The 20,079-nt window shown below is 31.5% G+C and overlaps 1 protein-coding gene across 3 annotated transcripts in view; it reads left to right on the top strand.

The window, feature by feature from the left end:
• Positions 1-14,143, top strand: part of LOC120634864 (hemicentin-1) — a 254,924-nt gene extending 240,781 nt beyond the window's left edge. The window contains exons 19-25 of one of the 3 annotated variants that reach the window (XM_039905704.1): positions 601-683; positions 1,472-1,649; positions 3,528-3,662; positions 8,858-8,967; positions 9,343-10,548; positions 10,649-11,382; positions 13,884-13,937. In XM_039905704.1, the coding sequence (XP_039761638.1) occupies positions 601-683; positions 1,472-1,649; positions 3,528-3,662; positions 8,858-8,967; positions 9,343-10,548; positions 10,649-11,380 (2,444 nt within the window). In that variant the 3' untranslated portion in view covers positions 11,381-11,382; positions 13,884-13,937. Of the gene's footprint in view, positions 1-600; positions 684-1,471; positions 1,650-3,527; positions 3,663-8,857; positions 8,968-9,342; positions 10,549-10,648; positions 11,383-13,238; positions 13,280-13,883 lie in introns of all 3 variants that reach the window. The other 2 variants (XM_039905706.1, XM_039905705.1) reach the window with 2 other exon arrangements.
• The last annotated feature ends 5,936 nt before the right edge of the window (positions 14,144-20,079 follow it).

Genomic DNA, 20,079 nt, shown 5'->3' with positions numbered 1-20,079 from the left:
CCACAGAAGGTTTCAGGTCTGTTGTTGAGATATTTGTGCATAGGCAGTATCTGTTACATTTCCCTTATATTAATATAATTATTAGGTTTTTTATTTACTAGTTACTTAAGGGATGATGGGGCTGGCATATCCGTGTTGGATAAAAGTCCCAAACAAATAAAGATTTAAAAAAAAAAAAAAATAGGTAATTTAGGACCTACCATAAAATTTTTAAAAATTCAAAAAGTCGTTACACTATTGATGGATATTTTAACGCTCTCATTTATCACTTACCGGCTTCTTCTCCGTAAAATATTCCTTCCGAACCGGTTGTAGGTGTACAAACTGACGTTTAAAAAGTGATTTCAGACTAGGCCTACTTGAAATAAATTCATTTAGAATTTTAATGTTCCCACATCTATAGCACTTACAAATGTCAGCTTCAACATTGCTCCCATTTGAAGCGCCACAGGCGAGTGTCTCTGGAACCAATAATACCTATGTATTTTTGCATGTTATGCCATCTATATTTATTATATAAAGCATCTGTTTTGATAAAGTTTTCCATTTTAACAGTACCTTAAATGCGACAATAATTTACCAAACATATTTTTGTTCCAGTTATACCAGAGTGCGGCATCAAGCAAGTGGAGTTGGATGGTCAGCCTCATCTTCTGTGCACAGCAACCGCCAATCCATCTGGAGTAAGTGCATTCATACAACTTTGTTTTTTTTTGTTTTTCAATTTTGAATTAATGAAAAATTTTCCATTCTCAAACTACAAACTCCAACTTAATTTAAAAATTTGTAATAAATCAACTGCAACGTTTTTTATCCACGTTTCTGGTACGTACCGCCAGTTTGGAGGGTGATCCACATCCTATGTGGAACACCCTCCAAACTGTGTTTTCTGCAACGTATAACTTGAGTAACTTTTCTGTTGTGCCTCATCATTGCTTTCTCACGGGCATGTTTGTCGTCAAGCGCTGACTAAAACAGAATAGAATAGAATAGAAAAACTTTATTGCAACACAACACAATAGGAAAAATACAAGGAAAACAGTAATAGTACTTAGTGCTAGGGTGCAAAGGTGACATTATCACTAAAAGTGATCTTTTAAAGGCAACCTGAGCGTACGAAGCCGATAAAAAAGTGGAAAATGGATGGTGCATAAAGTATGTTACAAAAAAATAATATAAACTTACATACATACTACATTTACATATTAACTACACAAATACCGATATAAATAAATAAGAAGTTGTGTTTACCATCATAACTTTGGTAACAATGTTAACTCGACTGTGAGATGGTAATACCAAAAAAAACCTGGTTAAGTTTGTTGTGGGCTCTTCTTAGACCAGGGCGCGTTTGGAGCCTAAATGGAGGAGGTTAAATGTATGAACGCTTAATAAGTGCCTGTGATATATGAACCAAACATTTTTGAATTTGAATTTGAATTTGCTGAGTATGAGAATTTCTTGCTTCCAGGTGTCCTTCACGTGGAAACTCAAGAACGACAACGACAGTCTGACAACCGAGGAGATATGGCAAGATGGCGCCCAGAGTTATCTGAAGCTGAGCTCCAGCGTTGACGTGTACAGAACCTACCTGTGCTACGCCAACAACAGTGTTGGCAAGTCCAGGGAGTGCGAGAGAGATGTTATCGGTGAGTTACTATTATTTATTTATACACTTTATTTGCACGCCAAAAATACAGAATGAGTATAAAAAACACAGACAGAAGCAGTATACAAAAGGCGGCCTTATCGCTTTCTATTGCTTCTGTGCTGACATCAGTTGTTTTTGATAAATAAGATAGTTGAACATGTTGATTCATAATTATCTTGAATAATTTTTCTTTAGTTGAGTACGACTCAACTTCTCAATTTAACTCTAAGCGCTGTTTTTAACCTCTTATCTTCATTCTTGCTACGTCGTCCTAAGTGGTTGCTAAGCTTTCATGGCTGTAAGACTATACCGCAACAAAAATTAAGTATTTTTTTTTTGTTCTGTAAATGAATATAACAATGGTTGATAAACGTTCATTTTTCTTCCTAGCTAACCTGGAGAGTTACAGTAAGTATAAATAAAAATAAAACAAAATATAAAAATGGCAACAGACGTTATAGATTTTTTTTATTTTTATTTTCGTACAAAGGTTATTTTTGTTATATAAATACTTACTTCAATCAGTAATAATATAAAAAAAATCAAATAAATCTCATATGCAATTACAATTATTAGGTTTTTGACCAATTTGATCACGTTTGTGTTCATATGTACTTGACCCCAGTCTAAGTTTACTGCTGTATCTTAAACGATGAGATTTCGGCTTATATAATGGTAGCAGAAGCGGTGATATCGTAGTGGGTAAGGCTTCAGCCTTCTTTTCGGGGAGACCGAGTTCGTGCCCCGGCACGCACCACTGACTTTTCAGAGCTATGTGCGTTTTAATTTAAGAAATTTAAATATTATTTGCTTTAAGCATTGAAGGAATTATTTTCAGGAAATGAAAGTTTTACATCATGTTCTCAACGTCGTGTGATGTTTGCCAATCCGCACTTGGCCAGCGTGGGAGACTACGGCCATATACACCCTTCTCATTCTTAGAGTAGACCCGTGTCCTGAAGTGGACTGGTAATGGGTTTGGGTTCATGATGATGATGGTAGCATTAACATAACCTACTGGATAGAAGCTGATATAATCAATCAACTAACGAGAAATGGACATAAAAGTTATATCTATATATCGTCGGTGAAATGTGCAGAACTCATTTGCAGGGTTGAGCAGCTTTTATAACACGATTCCGCAGGTCACTCGGGATCAATGTGATAAAATTTTCGGCGAGGTTACCATACAACTGATGAAATTCTGAATGACCAGGTTGCTTGGAAGCAGTCAGCTCCGTTTACAAAATAAAAAAATAATTGTAAAATGTTAATATTTGAAAAGAGTTTCTTGTTGGCTTCTTCTTTGTAGAATCTACCTTCTAAAGCTGTGGTAAAGTCACTAAAAATGAACATAGTTAAAGCTACAATAGCGCTTATAATGTAGACCTATCCACACGTCCATACTATAAGTACTACTAATATGATAAATGAGTAAGTGTTGATGCTTGTTACTCAATCACGCAAAAACGTCTGAACGGATTTGGTTAAAATTTGGCACGCAGGTAGCCTTTGACATGGAAAAGAACATAGGCAAACTTTTATCCCGATTCCTTAAGTAGTTCCCGAGGAGAAATTGAAAATTGTTAACGAGCGAAACGTTAGACTTAATTCTGAAATCCACGCAGCCGAAGTCGCGGGCAGAAGCTACTAATATTATAAATGCGAAAGTGTGTTTGTTTGTCCATCAATAACTCAGTAACAGAGCAACGGATTGATGTGAATTTTTGCATAGAGATATTTTATGGGTGACATAGTCTGTGGCATGACTTTTATCCCGAAAAAATGCAAAGTTTCGCGGGTAAAAGCTAGCTTATAATAAATAAATTTTGGACATTCACAGCTTCCTACATCAAAATAATACTTTACTTCTCAGGTAATAAAGTATGGTGGCGTGACCGTCAGAAGCTCCTGCTTATCGGAGGTATTGCGCTGGCCATCCTGGTGATCACCGTGATCCTGTGCATCATCATCATATGCATCTGCCGGCGGATGCGGGCCAAGTCCAAATGTAAGTTTGTATATCACACGCAGTGTTGATGATTCTACATTTTATGTCGAAGATTTCAATCGTAGGTGTAACCTGACACACACAACTTTAGCATTGTTTTCATATTTAATATCAATCCACAATATTTTGCTATCTCACATACGAAATTAATAATCAATTGAATTCGAATCGCAATTGCCATAAGTTCAGATGTGAACTGAACGCGTTTCTACACGCAGTTTTTAAAATAACGCTATCGTAGAGATCGTACACTGATGATATTAAAAATTAAAACACTGCTATAATTTACCTCCGTCAAACCACATCTTCGTTTGTAATCTTTGGTGATCCAACACCATCCTGCTGATTTTACATTACAAGTGAGCTAAAGTGATTTGTATGACTCAATTATATAACCAGCCAATGAATCGCCGATGATGTCATCAAGACGCAGTTCTAGTAGGTTACTGATGGTGGCATTGCTTGCATACCATCTTGTAATGTATGATCAGTTTAGAAGCAACTCTATACTCTCACGTCTAAACCTAAGTTAGCGCCTATTTGCGACCAATCACAGGTCTTTCTTTTAAACCGTGTGTTTTGATTCGTTATAAATCAGCATGCCACCGCAAACACTGGTTGGACACTTTGGTTTGGCCGTAGCAAAATAGAGTGAAGAATTTGTTTAAGATAAACATTAATGTATGTTATAAAACTCACCTTACGTTTAAAATAGCTCATATATCATCATTACAATCATAAATTCAATTACACCTATGATTTTTTATTTTACTGTTACTAATTAATTTGATTTTGTTTTGTTTTTGTTTTCGTGATTGCCGCCTTCTTAACACTAAAATGGACTTAAATGGACTAACATAATAAAATATAGACAATAACCCAGTTGAATTGGAGGAGCGTGAGAAGTAAGTAAAATAATGTATTGTTTATTTTTATTTAATCTTTCATGAGAATGATTAATTATATTTATTAAGTCCCCAAATAGTTATAATGTTAATTAATTTTATTCTACATGCAAGTGATGATACAGCACAATTTGTAATTGAATCCAATTGGTAAATTATTAAATTTGATATTCTAACACAACATACGAGTATGATGAAAATGAAAATCGTTGCATGTTCAATAAATTAATCCCAACATTTTTTTGTTATTTATCTTTATTTTTACAGAAATATTTATAATTTATCTCATTAGCCTTCCATTTTTTTTTATTAGACTATTATTTTTTATATGTTATTTATTTTTATGATTCCTAGTACTTTATCAGTCGATTTTATATATCATTTATTTTATCTTATTAATTATTTATTTTTAAAATATAGAACTTTATTTTGAGTACCTAAATTAGACAATAGTTATTGTATCTCTTCCTTTTTCTTATTAATATTTTCAGCTACGCCCTTGGTCCGAGCAGACTCTTGGCATACCTTGTCCATGCCTCCGACCAGGTCACCACTAATTGTACCCAAGAGGTCTTAAGCGTGGTCAACAAAGAATTCAAGGTCCCAAGATGCCAATTAATTTATTTGGCCATCCACACAATTCATTTTTAGCCAATACAAATTTTCACTGACCACATTACATTCAATGGAGTGCTTGTAAATAATGCCAAATTATTGTAAAACAGATTTTATAATACTCTTGTTAAATATCTGAAAGTGAATGGAAAGAAGGCATATGATTTATTTCTATAAGCGAACAAAATAATGTTCATTATAATACGTTTATTGTCATAATAACTAGACCAAACGATTAATTAATAAAATTGGCCAAATATTGAATTGTGTGAGTATAGTTTGAGTTTTCGGCTGTGATTTTGCTAAATGCTTGGACCAAAGGCCTCTTAGCCATAGAAACAAATAGGGCTTACTTAATCCCCTATTTTTCTTAGCATGTTAACTTTTGGCATCCTCTTAACAATCTAACACAGTTATTTTGATATTTTATAACCTCAAATATTGAAACGCTTATTTAGTATATAAAAGCATATTTAATATTTGATGTGCTAAATGTTAATAACAATTTTAAGTACTAGGCCGTTAATTATATATTCCTGCGTAGGTTCCTAACCGCTCTAACACCAGATGTTTTGCGACTGACAACTATAAACACTTCAGGTATACATACTAACAAAATAATTAACATTCTTGTTTATTCTTCATAGAATGGGGAATGCTTTCTTGTGTTTTTACTGCTATCATTTGAATCTTATGCATTTACCATTTGAAGGGGACTTTGTGTGTGACTACCGTTTACTCGTAGATGATAAAAAATTTTGTAGTGATTTTGAAATGGAGTGTTCTTTACTCACTGCATGGACATTTAGGAAAGCATTCTTCTAGTATTTGTTTATTCTATTTTAAAGTATATTTTATACTATGTATGGTACGTAACTTTTTATTGTTTATCTATTATTGTTATCTATACTATGTTTGCTACACTATAATTATTAACTATATTGTTATCCTCATTTCAGTATTTGTCTACATTCTGATTTAGTGTCACAAAAATTTCACAATCGTCGTTATTCATATTATTCTACTAAATTTTGTAATAATGATAAACTAATTTGTAAACATAATTAATCAATTCTTTTTAACTTTAGCCATCACTTTTGTATCTAATATATGGATTGAGATTACATAATCAGAATGAGACAAATGTTTTTTTTTATTTGAAGTATGACCTCAACTTACAAATCATCTGCAACCCCTAAAGTCCGTTTTTCATGTTTTCTTAAACAGTCCGGATGGTAGCTGTCTAAACGAAGTGTCCATAGCTCAATCTATAATATCGCAAGCTTTACCTGCTTTGTCGCCTCGCATTAACTTATCATTCAGCCCAAAATCCTCGGATAGAACTAGACTCGTCGATTCACAAAGCTACCCGCATAGTTTAGAAATGACCTTGAAAGAAAAATCGGCCAGCAGCTTACAAATGAGCTTAACGCAATTAGAAACTACTATAAACAGTAATCAAGTTAGTCAAAACGAAAATACTGCACAGACGCCAAAGGCTCAACCTAAAAATGAAAGTGAAAAGGTACAAACTGTAGTGACACCTAATAAATGGCCCCTGAAGCCTGGTGTTTTAGTACATATTAATTCTAATCACACGCTTAGTCCAAAGAATCAAGCAAGATTACAAAACAGAACTCAAATTGATAGCCAAGAAGAGAGCAATCTGGGATTGCTCGAAAGAAATAGGCATGTCGAAGAACCCAAAATATCACCTAAAATTGAATATTCAAAGAAGAATGGAAAGCCTAGAAAGCATCAAAAAAGTGTTTCGGGTATTTTGAAAAATTTTAGACGTAAAAGTGACTCATCTGATGACAGTAGTGGTAAATATAAGAAGATTAATAAGTCTAATGAAAGAGCTGTTTCTTTAGTGACGTTGAGTAAAAGCTATGGACCGAGAAAAAGACTGCGTTCTTTTTTTCAAAGTGAAGCTCCAAACGTGATTGTCACTGAAGGAGGTAGTTATTTTTGTTTAAAAAGCACAACTTCTAAGAAATTGTACTATTGTACAAAGTGTGAGATTATATTTCAGTAGTTCTTGTGGCAGCAAGTTTCGTCAGTTAATTTTATTTTATAAACATTATTAGATTACGAATTTAAATTTTTAGTTTTTTTTTTAATTATTACTTTTGTTTTTATTTCTTTCATACAAATATCATCTCATACATAGCTACTTTACACATCACTCTTCAAAAACATATCTTAAAATTTTGCTGCACGATTATGTTGTTTATTTTACTAAACCAGCCATATACATACAAGATATTTTAAGTTTAGCTTTTATCTTGCACATGTGGCTAGTTTTAAACTCGTTATATTGTACCAATTCCGTTGTATCCAATACTTTTGGTGGATTTCTTAAACGCGATGCAACGCTCTTTAATTCCAAGACAAACAACCCATTCGCTACAATGTACTACCGTTGTAAGTTTTGGTTTATCTGGTGTGTTCCGTGGCATCATTATGGATACCAAAACTTCAAGAACTGATATATCATACTAATCAATGTATCACATCAGAACTATGACAAAAATTATATAATCTAGTGTTTCAAAACTAAAAAGTTTAAAATATTTTGAAAGTAACACATCATTTTTGTTAAATTTAGTTTCATTTGTTTTGTGTCCAACTGAATTGGGATAGTTATAAACTTTGCATTTGAATGCTCATTCGTTAATAACTTTGCAATTAATATTGCTATATTTTTTTCTATAGTCTAATTTGCATGTTTTTAACCGACGTCATTTTGCATTTTGTTTGACTACTGGCATGTTTTTAGTTGTATCGTTTAAAAGGCCTGATAGAATGAACACTGGGAATGTTAATGTTGAATCGATTAAGCCACACTCAAGAAACACTAGGAAAAGAAAAAAACCCGGTGACAGTAAGTACAGCATGCTATTTTATATCTTAGCTTGCATTGACTTTTGTCACATTTTCGCATACACCTAATAAAAGTGCAGTTACGTCATAACTATTAATTATTATTACTACACTTGCACGTAATTTATGTTTACCGAACATCAAGTATTATAAGCTATATAGTTCTAAACTATTAACTTAAAAGCTTTGTGCACTAGTTTGTGTACAGTACAGAAACAAGATCAAAAATATTTTTTTTCCATTCGATTTATTTTTAACTCATATCTAAATAAATACATCGAATAAAATATTACTTATAAAATAGTATATTATTTTTCTGAAATAGTTAAGAACTTTTATGAAAATAATTGCGTATACTGTAAGTGAGTTAAAAGAAGTTAATTTACTTTGATTTATTAATAATTATTAATATTTAGCTTATATTGTAAATTCAACTTTCCAAGTCAAAATCAAATATTTCTTTATTCAAATAGGCACATTTATGGCACTTTGATGCGTACATTACATGTAAAATATAACATAGAAGTGAGTTGATGGCCATAACTACGTCAACTTAAAACTAAAGCTACGAGGGTTACAAACGCGCCCTGGTTTAAGAAGAAGCCCACACCGGTTGTTTTTTTTTTTTGTTATCACCATTTCACATCGTCACTTAAAAGTATTAAAGAAACAAGCTGGTTAGAGCAATATGCTTTAGGATAGGCAAGGTATTAACTTAAGCAAACTGTATGGATACACTAAACTTACATTATGAAGTAAATAAAATAATAGAAAAACTTATATTCACAGGCCCACCTACGAATGGCGTAGATAATGCAGCGAATGGGAATCTTGGAGCGGACAACCCTGGTCTCTACGAGAACCTTCCGTTCCACGGCTTACAACAACCTCCTAATAAGGTAAATGATAACTATGTTTAGAAAAATGAATGTGGCTTCATCAAAGAAACTGATAAGAGAATGAACATTTTCATAAATTATGTACCAAATATTTTGTAAACATAATAAAATTTTATTATCGTAGTAGTAGTAGATTACTACTATATGTGGATTGTACCGCGATCTAGTAAAAATTCTGTGGGTGAGCGATAGGATAACAATGTATGAAAATTTTCATTCTATGAACCATTGTTTTTATACTAAAGCATCTTATTTTTTAACCATTTTTTGGCCTTTTTATTGAACAATTCTTATCATACTGTTGTATTTTGTTTGCTTTTTTTTATTAATTTTGTATTATTTCTTTTCATGTTTTGTTTTGGCATGACATAACAGCCCATACAAGCGATACAACCTAGAATCGTAGAAACTAACCACAAAGCGTCTAAAGGTATTGACGCTTTACAAAAACAATTGACGACAAATCCCTCGTTCACACCGAGGATTGTATGTCCACCGTTTGTGCAGAATGCTATAAGCTATCCAATGCCTACTTCAAATTCACAATATCCAACGTATGGAATACCAGTCTTATCACCAATACAGCAAATGTACCCATTACATCAAACGGTACTACTAAATCATTACTTACCGCAAATGCAAGCATCATTTCTCAAACAATTTCCAACCATCGACGAAGAAATAGTTGACCCAGAATCGAGAAAATTCAGTTCATTAAACACGAGAAACGTAAGGGCGAAACCACCAAAATTTCAGTCAATGAGAATAGTTAGAAAGAGAAACATTGAAAGATTTTATCCTAACACAGAATATGGTGAAAATTTCAATGAAATTAACAATAATAAGAATACATCAGATTCTGATAATGATAAAATTGATTCAGAGGACAATATTTATGAGAATTATCCGTCATCGCTTAATTTGAAATCAAATATTAGCGGTGTTGAAGAATTTGAAAACCTAACTGACTCTATACAAATTTGTGAAGAGCGCAACAACCAAATTAATGCATCTACTACTTCTTTGAATAGACCGATACCAGCTCCGAGAACTAAAATATCTCCAGTGGCACCACCCTATAAAACTGATCACGTTTACGTAAATTTATCAATGCCATTAATAAACACTGGTTATCTCAAAGCATTTGACACGGTTGATGCACCAGTCAGATCATCGAAGTCAGAAGAAAACGTTTCTAGAAGCCAAAGAAATGAAAACAAGAATAAAGTAAGTGTACCAATGAGGACCACAAGCCTAAAGAATATTCATAATGAAAATTCTGATGGTGAAAATGAAAACAATGCAAATGAAAAAAAAGAGATTACAAAACCTAATATAATTGGCGCTACACCTAAAAGAACTACATCTATAACTTTACCGTCAACTTCACTAGTTAGATCTGTGGTTAACCAACTAAATGACCAAGGAAAAAACCGTGTAACCCTAGCAAAGAAACAAGTAATAGTACCAAAAACCTTACAAATACCAAAATTAGCTGAGAAACCAGTACCAAAAAAAACTGTAGTACAACGTAGTAATTCCGTACTAATAAGTTTACCTAATGATAGTGAAACCACACAGGTATAAGCGCTTTGTATGTTTTCTTTACTCATTTTTTTCTTATCATTCATCATTTTGGTGTTTTTAACATTACTAACAAAACTAACTTCTCCCTTTTCAGAATACTAATATACTACAGCAGCAATATCTTCAAAAAAGAAACCACTTTACTAATATAAGTTCAAAAGGGAAGAATAAGAAAAACTTCCAAATACCACTCCAAAAGCATCACAGTTTCTGTTATTTCCAACCAATTAGAGTAGACAAAAGAATTCCAGTAGACCAAGAGAGGTCTTACAACAACACGATAGGTCCAATGATATACCAACCGCCAGAAACGCAGTATTATACAAAAACATTAAACAGAACGAGAGAAAAGAACAGCCAAAAACTGAATCGATTGAAGAAATCCGAAAGCTTAAGAGAAAAACTATCCTGCGTGGGTGTGTACGAAAACTATGAGAAACCTAACTACCCGGAACCAGAATACAACGATTCAGAAAGAAAATCCTACTTGCAACTACTAAAAGGGAACTACATATCAAATTCAACAAGAAACTTAGGCCCAGAGCATAATAGTTATAACTCAAATTTTAATACAATGGGCACGAAAGAAGATCGGCCTAAACATAAAAAATTAGTGTACGCAGATTTAGCGTTAGGTAATCATAATTTAAAATTTAAGAACACAGTCAATTCGAATAGACATTTATACGATACGTATACTATAGGAAGTGATAGTGCTAAAGAAAGTAATACTAGTTATAAAAATAACGTATCCAGTAGCCAAAGAAAAAGTAGTCAGCAGAGAAGTGACTACGCGACTCTGAAGTTTAATGAAATAGATGTTTAGAGGTGAGTAAATAACTATTCCTAAACGTTGATTTAATAAACCTAAGACTGTCACGCCGTTAGAAGAATACTTAACATGCAAGACAAATTTTATTTCTTTCGAGGCATTAATATAATTGGTTTTTCAGTCCACAATGCGGAACTTTTTACCTCATTCATCAAGAATCAATTTCCTACATGCTATGATTTATTTTATATGCCATAAAATATATACAACTGAAGTCATTATTATGGCATTTTTAACCATATTTCGAAAAAAATTGTGTTTTTCTTTTGACATATAGAAATAAATTTTATATTTTCCAACATAATTGATTACAATTGTATACAAAAATATTACTAACAAAAATAAGAACAGTAAGCATGTGGACAATTAAGGTTCCGCGGTTTTACATATCATGTCTATTACCTATTATGTGCCTAGTTAGTCCCATTTTCTGAGGATTTCATGAATATCTTGATATACAACGGAATTCACACATTTATCTTAATTATTGAAATCAATCTACTTTTGAACCATAATTATTACGTCCACATAACAAACCATACTTGTTTTTTTTTCTATTAAATTTATTGTTATTTAAAAGAAAACAATACTTTAGAGGTTGGTTTCCAAAAGATGTTGGAGTCTTGGGTTCTTTTAATGTCGACACTTGTTAACTATATCTCCTCTTAACCAGTGCTTACATATAAAAAGTGGTGCAGATGACTATGCTAAATGAATAATTCTGCTGTTTGTCAATCTCCCTAGCGCTATGCTGAGCGCTGTAGTTTTATAAGTGGGAGGTCTTAAATTCGATACGTGGAAAATTTATAGTTTTTGAATTTTCTCTAGTATTGTCTGGGGAGAGGCTGCGGCCGTGGCTAGTTACCACCCTACTGACTAAGACGAGCCACCAAGCTATGACATAACTGCGCATAAATTTTTTTTTGTAACTTTTTATTAAATTCGGTACGAAGTCTCTTATGAAGTCAAAAATTGCGATTAGTTTAGATTACGATTGCACGGTTAGCACGCGCTAAGGTTAAGTTATTTTGTACTATACAATTTACAATTATAAACAACTGTTTCAGCAACATAATATAATAACTAAATACTAACGGAACAAAATGTGAAATTTATATTTCACTCTGGTTTTATTTAAAATAAATAATATTATTCATATAAACTTTTTGTTTCACACCTATAAGTACATCTTGAAAGTAAAGAATCACTAATTAAATAATATTTAGTTTATAATTTTGAATGACTATTAACACTCGTATTAATACTACTAGCGGACCCGCGCGACTTCGTCCGCGAATGAGTCGATTTAAAAATATGTCCAATATAAATGATTCCGAGATTCCAATATAAATGAATCCTAGCTAGATCGATTTATCGCCCCTGAAACTCCCTGTTGGTATACTAAATTTTATGAAAATCGTTGGGAGTCCGCGATTCCAATTATATATATATTATGTATATACAAGAATTGCTCGTTTATCGATATAAAATATAGCTATGCCCGGAATCGGGTATATCGAATACAAACAAACAATCAAATAAAAAGTCTTTCCTCTTTATAATATTAGTAAGTATAGATTAAATAAACAAACGCCGTCATAAAAGCCCAAAATTTTGTTGTAAATCTCTTTTATTAAATACAACCTTAATAAGGTTTTATGATATAATTAATTAAAGACGTGGAAGACATGAAATAATTACAATAAATATTAAATTAACAAAAAATATATTTATTGAATTCGACCAACATGTGTAAAATTTACCTTTTGTTCCTGATATCCCTGAATACAATACTTGTTTTTCAAAAAGCATGGTAAAATAAGTGTCGTGACGTTTGTCTTTCTGTTTTTAGGGACGCTTTGCCAAGAGCGACACGTACATTTTTTAAAAAAGGTAATTTTCCAAATTTTTCTAAAGAGCACCCTAACGCTTCGCAATGATTATGCTTATTATTTTTGTTAATCTAACTGCTTGGCATATTAAATTTAACAATGTCTAATTTTTTTTGCGAAAAGTTCGTAGTAGGTACCTAAGTAATATTACGTATAATTTACATTTCTTTCTTTATCTAATTTTATATTAGCCAGAGTATATTGTAATGTTTAAAAGATTTAACATATAACTTTAATAATTGTTATTTAATTTTATGTGCTTTATAAATGAGTAACGTATGAACAATTTTTATTTTAACTTTCAATTTTTATTCTCGTATTTTCAGATTCGGTTTAAAATTTTCTTATTTTATAATAGATAGAGTTTACTCATTTCCGCGTGGCATTCATTACTATTTAACGCAGTATACATTATAGAGATTTTAGTTTATTTTAAGAATAATTAAATATATTATTAGCGACCAATAGATAAAATAAAAAATTTATAAGTTTTACTATTTTCATAGTATGGAAAAAACAAACAAACATTGAAGTAATTGTTATATTAAAACAAGAGCAGTAGCATGGTTATAATACAGTTATAGTAATGTTGATGTTTTTCCCAGGCCTTCAGACCAGACGACCAGTTCATTTACGCGGATGCTGACCTCAAAGATTACGGGCCAATCAACTACAAGGCGGCCTCTATATACGCCAAGATGAAGAAAGTCAAAAATCAACAGAAACTACAGGAAATATACGAGAAAGATCACCCCGATGACGATATGCTGTGAATATTGATACAAATTCGCGTCTATATATAATGATAATTCAAAACTTATGTTTTCATTTTGTTCAAAATTCATTTCAAACAAAACTTTTATGATTTCACAACATTCATAATTGTATAACTTTTAATATTTAAAAACTTAAATATTTTCCATATATAATTCCATTTTTTTTTCATTTACAACTTTTATATCTACCGAAGAATAATTGTATTGTACATAAACCACTAAACTATATCATCACGTCACTCGTCGTCTTAAAGCAGAAAATCGTTCTTTTTTGTTGAAAGAAATTTTTTACTGGATTTTCCGTAAATAAATCTATGTCGAGTTTGATAAGAATAAGTAATTTCAGAATAACACTTTTTACGTTATTTATTTGTATAGATAAATAGCTTGCATTATCTACAAAGATTTGTTTTACACATTTTTTGTCCTTAATGAAGCTATTTTATAATGGTTTAGTGATTTATGTCGAATGTACTTCCACAACAACGTATAGATAGATAGGGGTTTCCTTTATCTTTATTTACAAAGTTCAAATGATACATAGATACTGACAGAATATATAAACTATAAAATGTTCAAGGTTTTTAAAAATGAAAAAGCTCTTAGTCGTGTATTTCCTGTATTCTCTAACGAATGATTAATCTATTTCATGCTAATAGCTATCTCAAAAATATCAAAGCTGTGAATAATGATGCCAATACAAAATTCAGAATTGGTGCGATGGGGATTCTCAACACAGGCAACTACCTCGCGAATTCTTTCTTACTTTCGTACTTTATAGATATATCCTCCAGAAAACAAGCGCCTGGAAGGACATGAATTATTATAGCAAACCGGAAATCGTATACAGCTTTGCAAAAAAAGTGACTACCGTAAATTATTAAAATAAGACTGTTCAAAAACGAAAATTTCCAAAAGCAGAGAAGCATGTACCCCCAAAAAACAACTCACTGTACAGTTAAAGTAGTTTTGTAAATAAAATGTAGTTTTCTTATGGACAGATAAGTACAGATAGCTCGGGATACTGAAAAATATTTTGTAAAGATTGTTTGATTTACTTCACAGTATGGAAAATCTCATCTCTCTCATCTCATCTTCTTACGTGGCTTTCAATAGTGTGTTACAAGTACTTTTTACGGCCTAACTATGACTGTTATTGTAAGTACGCGTTATTTGTTTTTTGGGTCTGTTTTGACACTTTAGTGTTATAATATGTATCAAGTTTAATAAAATAAACTTCAATTACGAGATAGGTTACATAACTGACTTCATGTTATGTTATATTTATAAAATATTTTCTGTATTCCGATTTATAAACAATCATTTAATTCTAGGTTAATGAGTTAATGAAGTTTAATTTTTATCGTGGTTTTGGTTTCTCTATAAGTATTACACTTTATCAATTTCTTTTTAACTCAATGATACTTTAAACTTTTATATCTTCAAACTTAATACATTGAATTTCAATATTCAAGTAGGCTAAAATTCTCGAAATTAAATTTTCTGGAGAATATTACAATATACATATAAATACTGTAATTTAAAAAACTGCTTTTTAAATTACAGTATTGTTTTTGATAATAGAAACTGATAAAATATGGTTGACTTCGAAAGAAATTGATATTAAATAAAAGCAAAGCTTCAAGTAGAGTAAACACCGCTAGTTTTATGTCCGTCCGTCCAAACGGGGAATCTAAGAAACCTAGTTGAGTTTAGCTAAACCCAATATCTGTAAAGAAATTTAGTATAAATTTATAATGTACTATAGTTGACTATCAAATGAATTGTAGTAGCCAAAAAGTGGTGCGATAGACGCGCAACTAAGTAGAAGTGTTCACAAAACTGTTATAACTTTCAAATCTTCTAGGAAAAAGCCTCGAATGTAATATTTTAAACACCGTTGCTTCAAAAATGCAGTTTATTTTTAATTAGCATTTGACTAGTTGACAACTAGCCAGTTTTATTTTCTCACAAATAAACCCATACTCGAGGATGTAACTGGTTTTTTTTGTTTTTTTGCTCATTTGAAGGGGCAAAACACGTACCATAGTTCGTTAACCGATGCCCATGATTCAAGAGGCAATTATATTATACGAAAAATATATAATTTATTAAATCAAAATACAATCAACGTCAATATTGACCTAACTTTGACGTTGATAAATCAGAGTTATTGAATGCCTTGAATGTCATAGCGAAAAAGGTTCAAGCTTGGTTTAAACATTTTCTTGGCCCGTAGTGTAATCGGCATTTATTTTTTTGTACTTTCTTCATAAGTTGTGATGTGTTTTTTGTCATTATTATTATTTTTTATTTACTTATTGCTCTTTTTTTTTCAAATAACATTTATCCCTCTATCAGTTTTATTTGTCTATAAAAAATAAAAATCACATAATAAAATCTGAATTTATTATTTGTTGTTAGATTGAAGGATACATACGATACGCATGTTTCTTAAGTAAATTGGTCAACTTAAGTTATTCATTTTTTTTTGTGGAGTATTTCTGATAGAAGAGTAAACAATCGAACATTACTCAGTTTAATTTACTTAGACTAATTTTTTATTTTACACGTTCATTTTGAACAATTTTGTGAGACTTAACATTTTTAATATTATCATAAGTACATTATACTAATGTAAATACGAAAAGAAGATTTAAACTATAAGTAATTCTGAGTATTTGTTAATGTTTTAACTAAATACAACTAATGGTTTCCCATTTTTTATCAAAAATAAAAATTGCTTATGTTTTAAATTTTTGATAAAACCAAGCACATTAAGTATTTAGTAAAAAGAAATGTTACACGGATTGAATTTAACAATTTAACACTTCAAATTAATATAAATGTAAATATGAAACCTCATAAAATAATAGTTTGACCGTTTGAAAGTCCATTTTAGAGTTTAAAAAAAATACTAAATAGTAAATAGGTCCTAGCTAAATTAAATTAATTTATCTAAAATCCTTTAACAATTGAACATAATTTAAGTTACATATTATTTAAAAGTATCATAGGACTTATTCCGTTTTGCGCATGTTTAATTCAATCCGTTTAAAAAAAGTAAAAAAAGAGGGATTCTAGGCGAATTGTGAACGTAACAAAAAAATTTGTACATATTGTAACTTGTTAAAATATTGTCAAAATAGTATTAATAAAATAATTTATGGATTTTCTTATGTTGTTTTATTTTTCGCTACTCATTGCCTTATATATGTCTTATATTTTGATAATGTTGCGATACAATTTATAAGTAAACTAATTACTGTTGAAGTCATGCCCGCGCAAAATGGTGCTAAGAATACTGGCTGCAATGCGCCGAACAGCCAGGCTTATTCTTTGCTTAAAAAATAAGTCAACAGATGAGGCAACCAACCACCATGTCATGTTGCACCAAAGTATTTCGCACACCCGAGGTTCTCCAGGTCCCATCTTGTACAAATTCGGTGGTCAGTTGCCAGATTCTTCGACATAATTTTTTGTAATGACCATTTTGGTATATTTTCTAAAGCGCATGAAATAATGCAAAGGTGTTTGTCTGTGGTTTATCAATAACTTCCTTGTATTGCGATTATATGAAAGAAAAAAAAAAAAAAAAATCACTCTTTTAATATTGTGGGCGATAATATCAGAAACTCTTGAACAGATTTTGCCTAGGACAAAGTCCGAATGGGATACAGATAAAACTATTTATTTTAATAAGAATTTATTAACACTGCTATTTACAATATTGCAATTTTCTCATAGATTTTCAATTTTGGTGTCCAACGGTTTAGCTTTATTTTGGCAAAGATAATTTTAAAATTGGAAACAAAAAAATCTTTCCTCTTTATAATATTAGTATAGATAAGGGCGATAGAATAAATAAAACGCAAACAAAATAAAGTTGTGATTTTATTATTTTCTTAAAATATGAAAATAAACTTTACACGAGATGTAACATAGATTGTTTACATTATAAGACATAAAAATAGAATATACAAATTATTTAAAATGTTTATTTTCAACACAATCTCAACTACATATATCACAGCCATGTCTTTGGGAAAGCAAACTTAAGTTTACTGCGTCGAGTGGGGAACTATACAACTTTCCCCCTTTCCTAGGACCTTAATAATGAATATAACGGGATAATTCAGTATTTTTTCACAGTCGCTATAAGACTGATGTGAAAGGCATATATACTAATTTCGGTATAGACGGTAGGAGAGCCGTAGCTTAATTGGAAAAAGCGCTCAGGCCGCGATCGCCTTGCGAGTCGCAGGTTCAAATCCTGTCGGTTCTGAAAATTTTTATATGCATTTTAAATTTATAAAATTTTTTCACAGTTCAAAAATGCATAACTGTTCCAAACTTATGATATGTCTATAAAATAGAACGCCGTTTAGGTTTGAAGGTTAACAAACGTGTCGCTCATCATTTTCAGCCGAGTAAGAGAGGTTTTAGACCATATGCCTACCACCTTGCACTAATGCGGTTTGACGGGCTAACAAATTTATAATGTGGTCAGCTTTACGTGCTCTCCAATGCACGACGCTATTTCTTCTTAGAATTGCAACATTTTTGGCCCCAATAATACACAGATGGACGAGTTTTAAAACATTGTCACATGTTTGTTATAATTTTACGTACGTACGTGTGTAGTGGCCAATAACTTAATTACTCAGAGCTGCCACCAAAATTGTTTATCTCTTGGTTATTATTATTAATTTCTGATAATATTCGTTAAAGCCAAACAACCCGCATTGCAGCAGCGTGGTGGGTCTAAGATCTTTAACCCCTCTGTATAAGGGGTATGTGCCAAACCGTAGGACGTGACCAACGCTAGTGCTAAAACGTTGTCAACTACTTTGAACTTACACTAACTTTACACAGAATCGCCAAGATACCAGCGTGTCGTGTGTCACAAGTTATATTGATGGTGAAAGTTCTGCCATCTGTCAAAAGATTATCAATGTTGGTACTTAACAAAATGTTCCTTTATAATTGTAACTAGAAATATATTCAGAAATGTATAAAATAACGTTAAAACTAAATAAAGTAAACATAAAAATGTATAAAATTATGTGGCCTAATGATTATAAACGAGCCGTTTTGTGTTAAAACTTTGCTTTGGAACACTAAATTAAGGAAATAGAAAAAACTAGCTGTTTGAACGTTCAAAGGCGGTCTTATCGTTAAAGCGATAAGATTGCCAACCGCTACCGAAGGGACAAGTTTGTGCGGCATCTTTAAAATATACTTTATAAGGCAATAGACTCCAAATACTACACAATATATAATTAGGTTGCTTCTTAAATATCTTCAAATGACAATGTGAGATCGTCATAACAAAAAGAACTCCCGGCTAAGTTTGTTGTGGGCTTCTTCTTAGACCTTTCATTTGGCGCCTTTGGAACCCTCGTAGCTTTAGTTCTAAGTTTACGAATGTAGTTATCGCCATCAACACATCAAAAGTGCCATCTATATGTCTATTTGAATAAAAAAATATTTGACTTTGACATTAGATAATTAGGAAGTCAATAAAAAAGGGTAAGCGAAATATCAACCGGTGATTACCGGTATCTTAAGATTTTATTTAGTTTTATTTTAGTTATCAAAATTAAGCTTAATTTGCTATACTCCGCGAAAAGCAGGAGAATTTGTGTGGTGTAATTTATAATTCTTCAATCCTTATACTCCACACCAAACAGATCCTCGTCAAAATACCCTCTACGCACGTTTCGCTCCGAAACCGGAACATCCTCAAATGTTGACTTTACAATGAATAATTGTTAAGTAATTGTAAAGTTAACATCTCCTGAGGAGATTCTCCTGCTTTTCGCGGAGTATAGCAAATTAAGCTTAATTTTGATAATATATCATGGATTTCCGAAAAGGAGCGCCTGCTTCTATCCAATATTTATTTTAGTTCATTCAAATATTAATATTTTAAATTGTACCTGATTTTCTAAGTACAAAAACAAACAACATATTTCTTTAGTACACTACATACTATGTGACATAGATAAATAATAAAAAACAC

This window comes from Pararge aegeria, chromosome 25 (genome assembly GCF_905163445.1).
Source record: "Pararge aegeria chromosome 25, ilParAegt1.1, whole genome shotgun sequence".
Classification (NCBI taxonomy): Eukaryota; Metazoa; Arthropoda; class Insecta; order Lepidoptera; family Nymphalidae; genus Pararge; species Pararge aegeria.
This window is presented reverse-complemented; position numbering and strand designations above follow the sequence as displayed.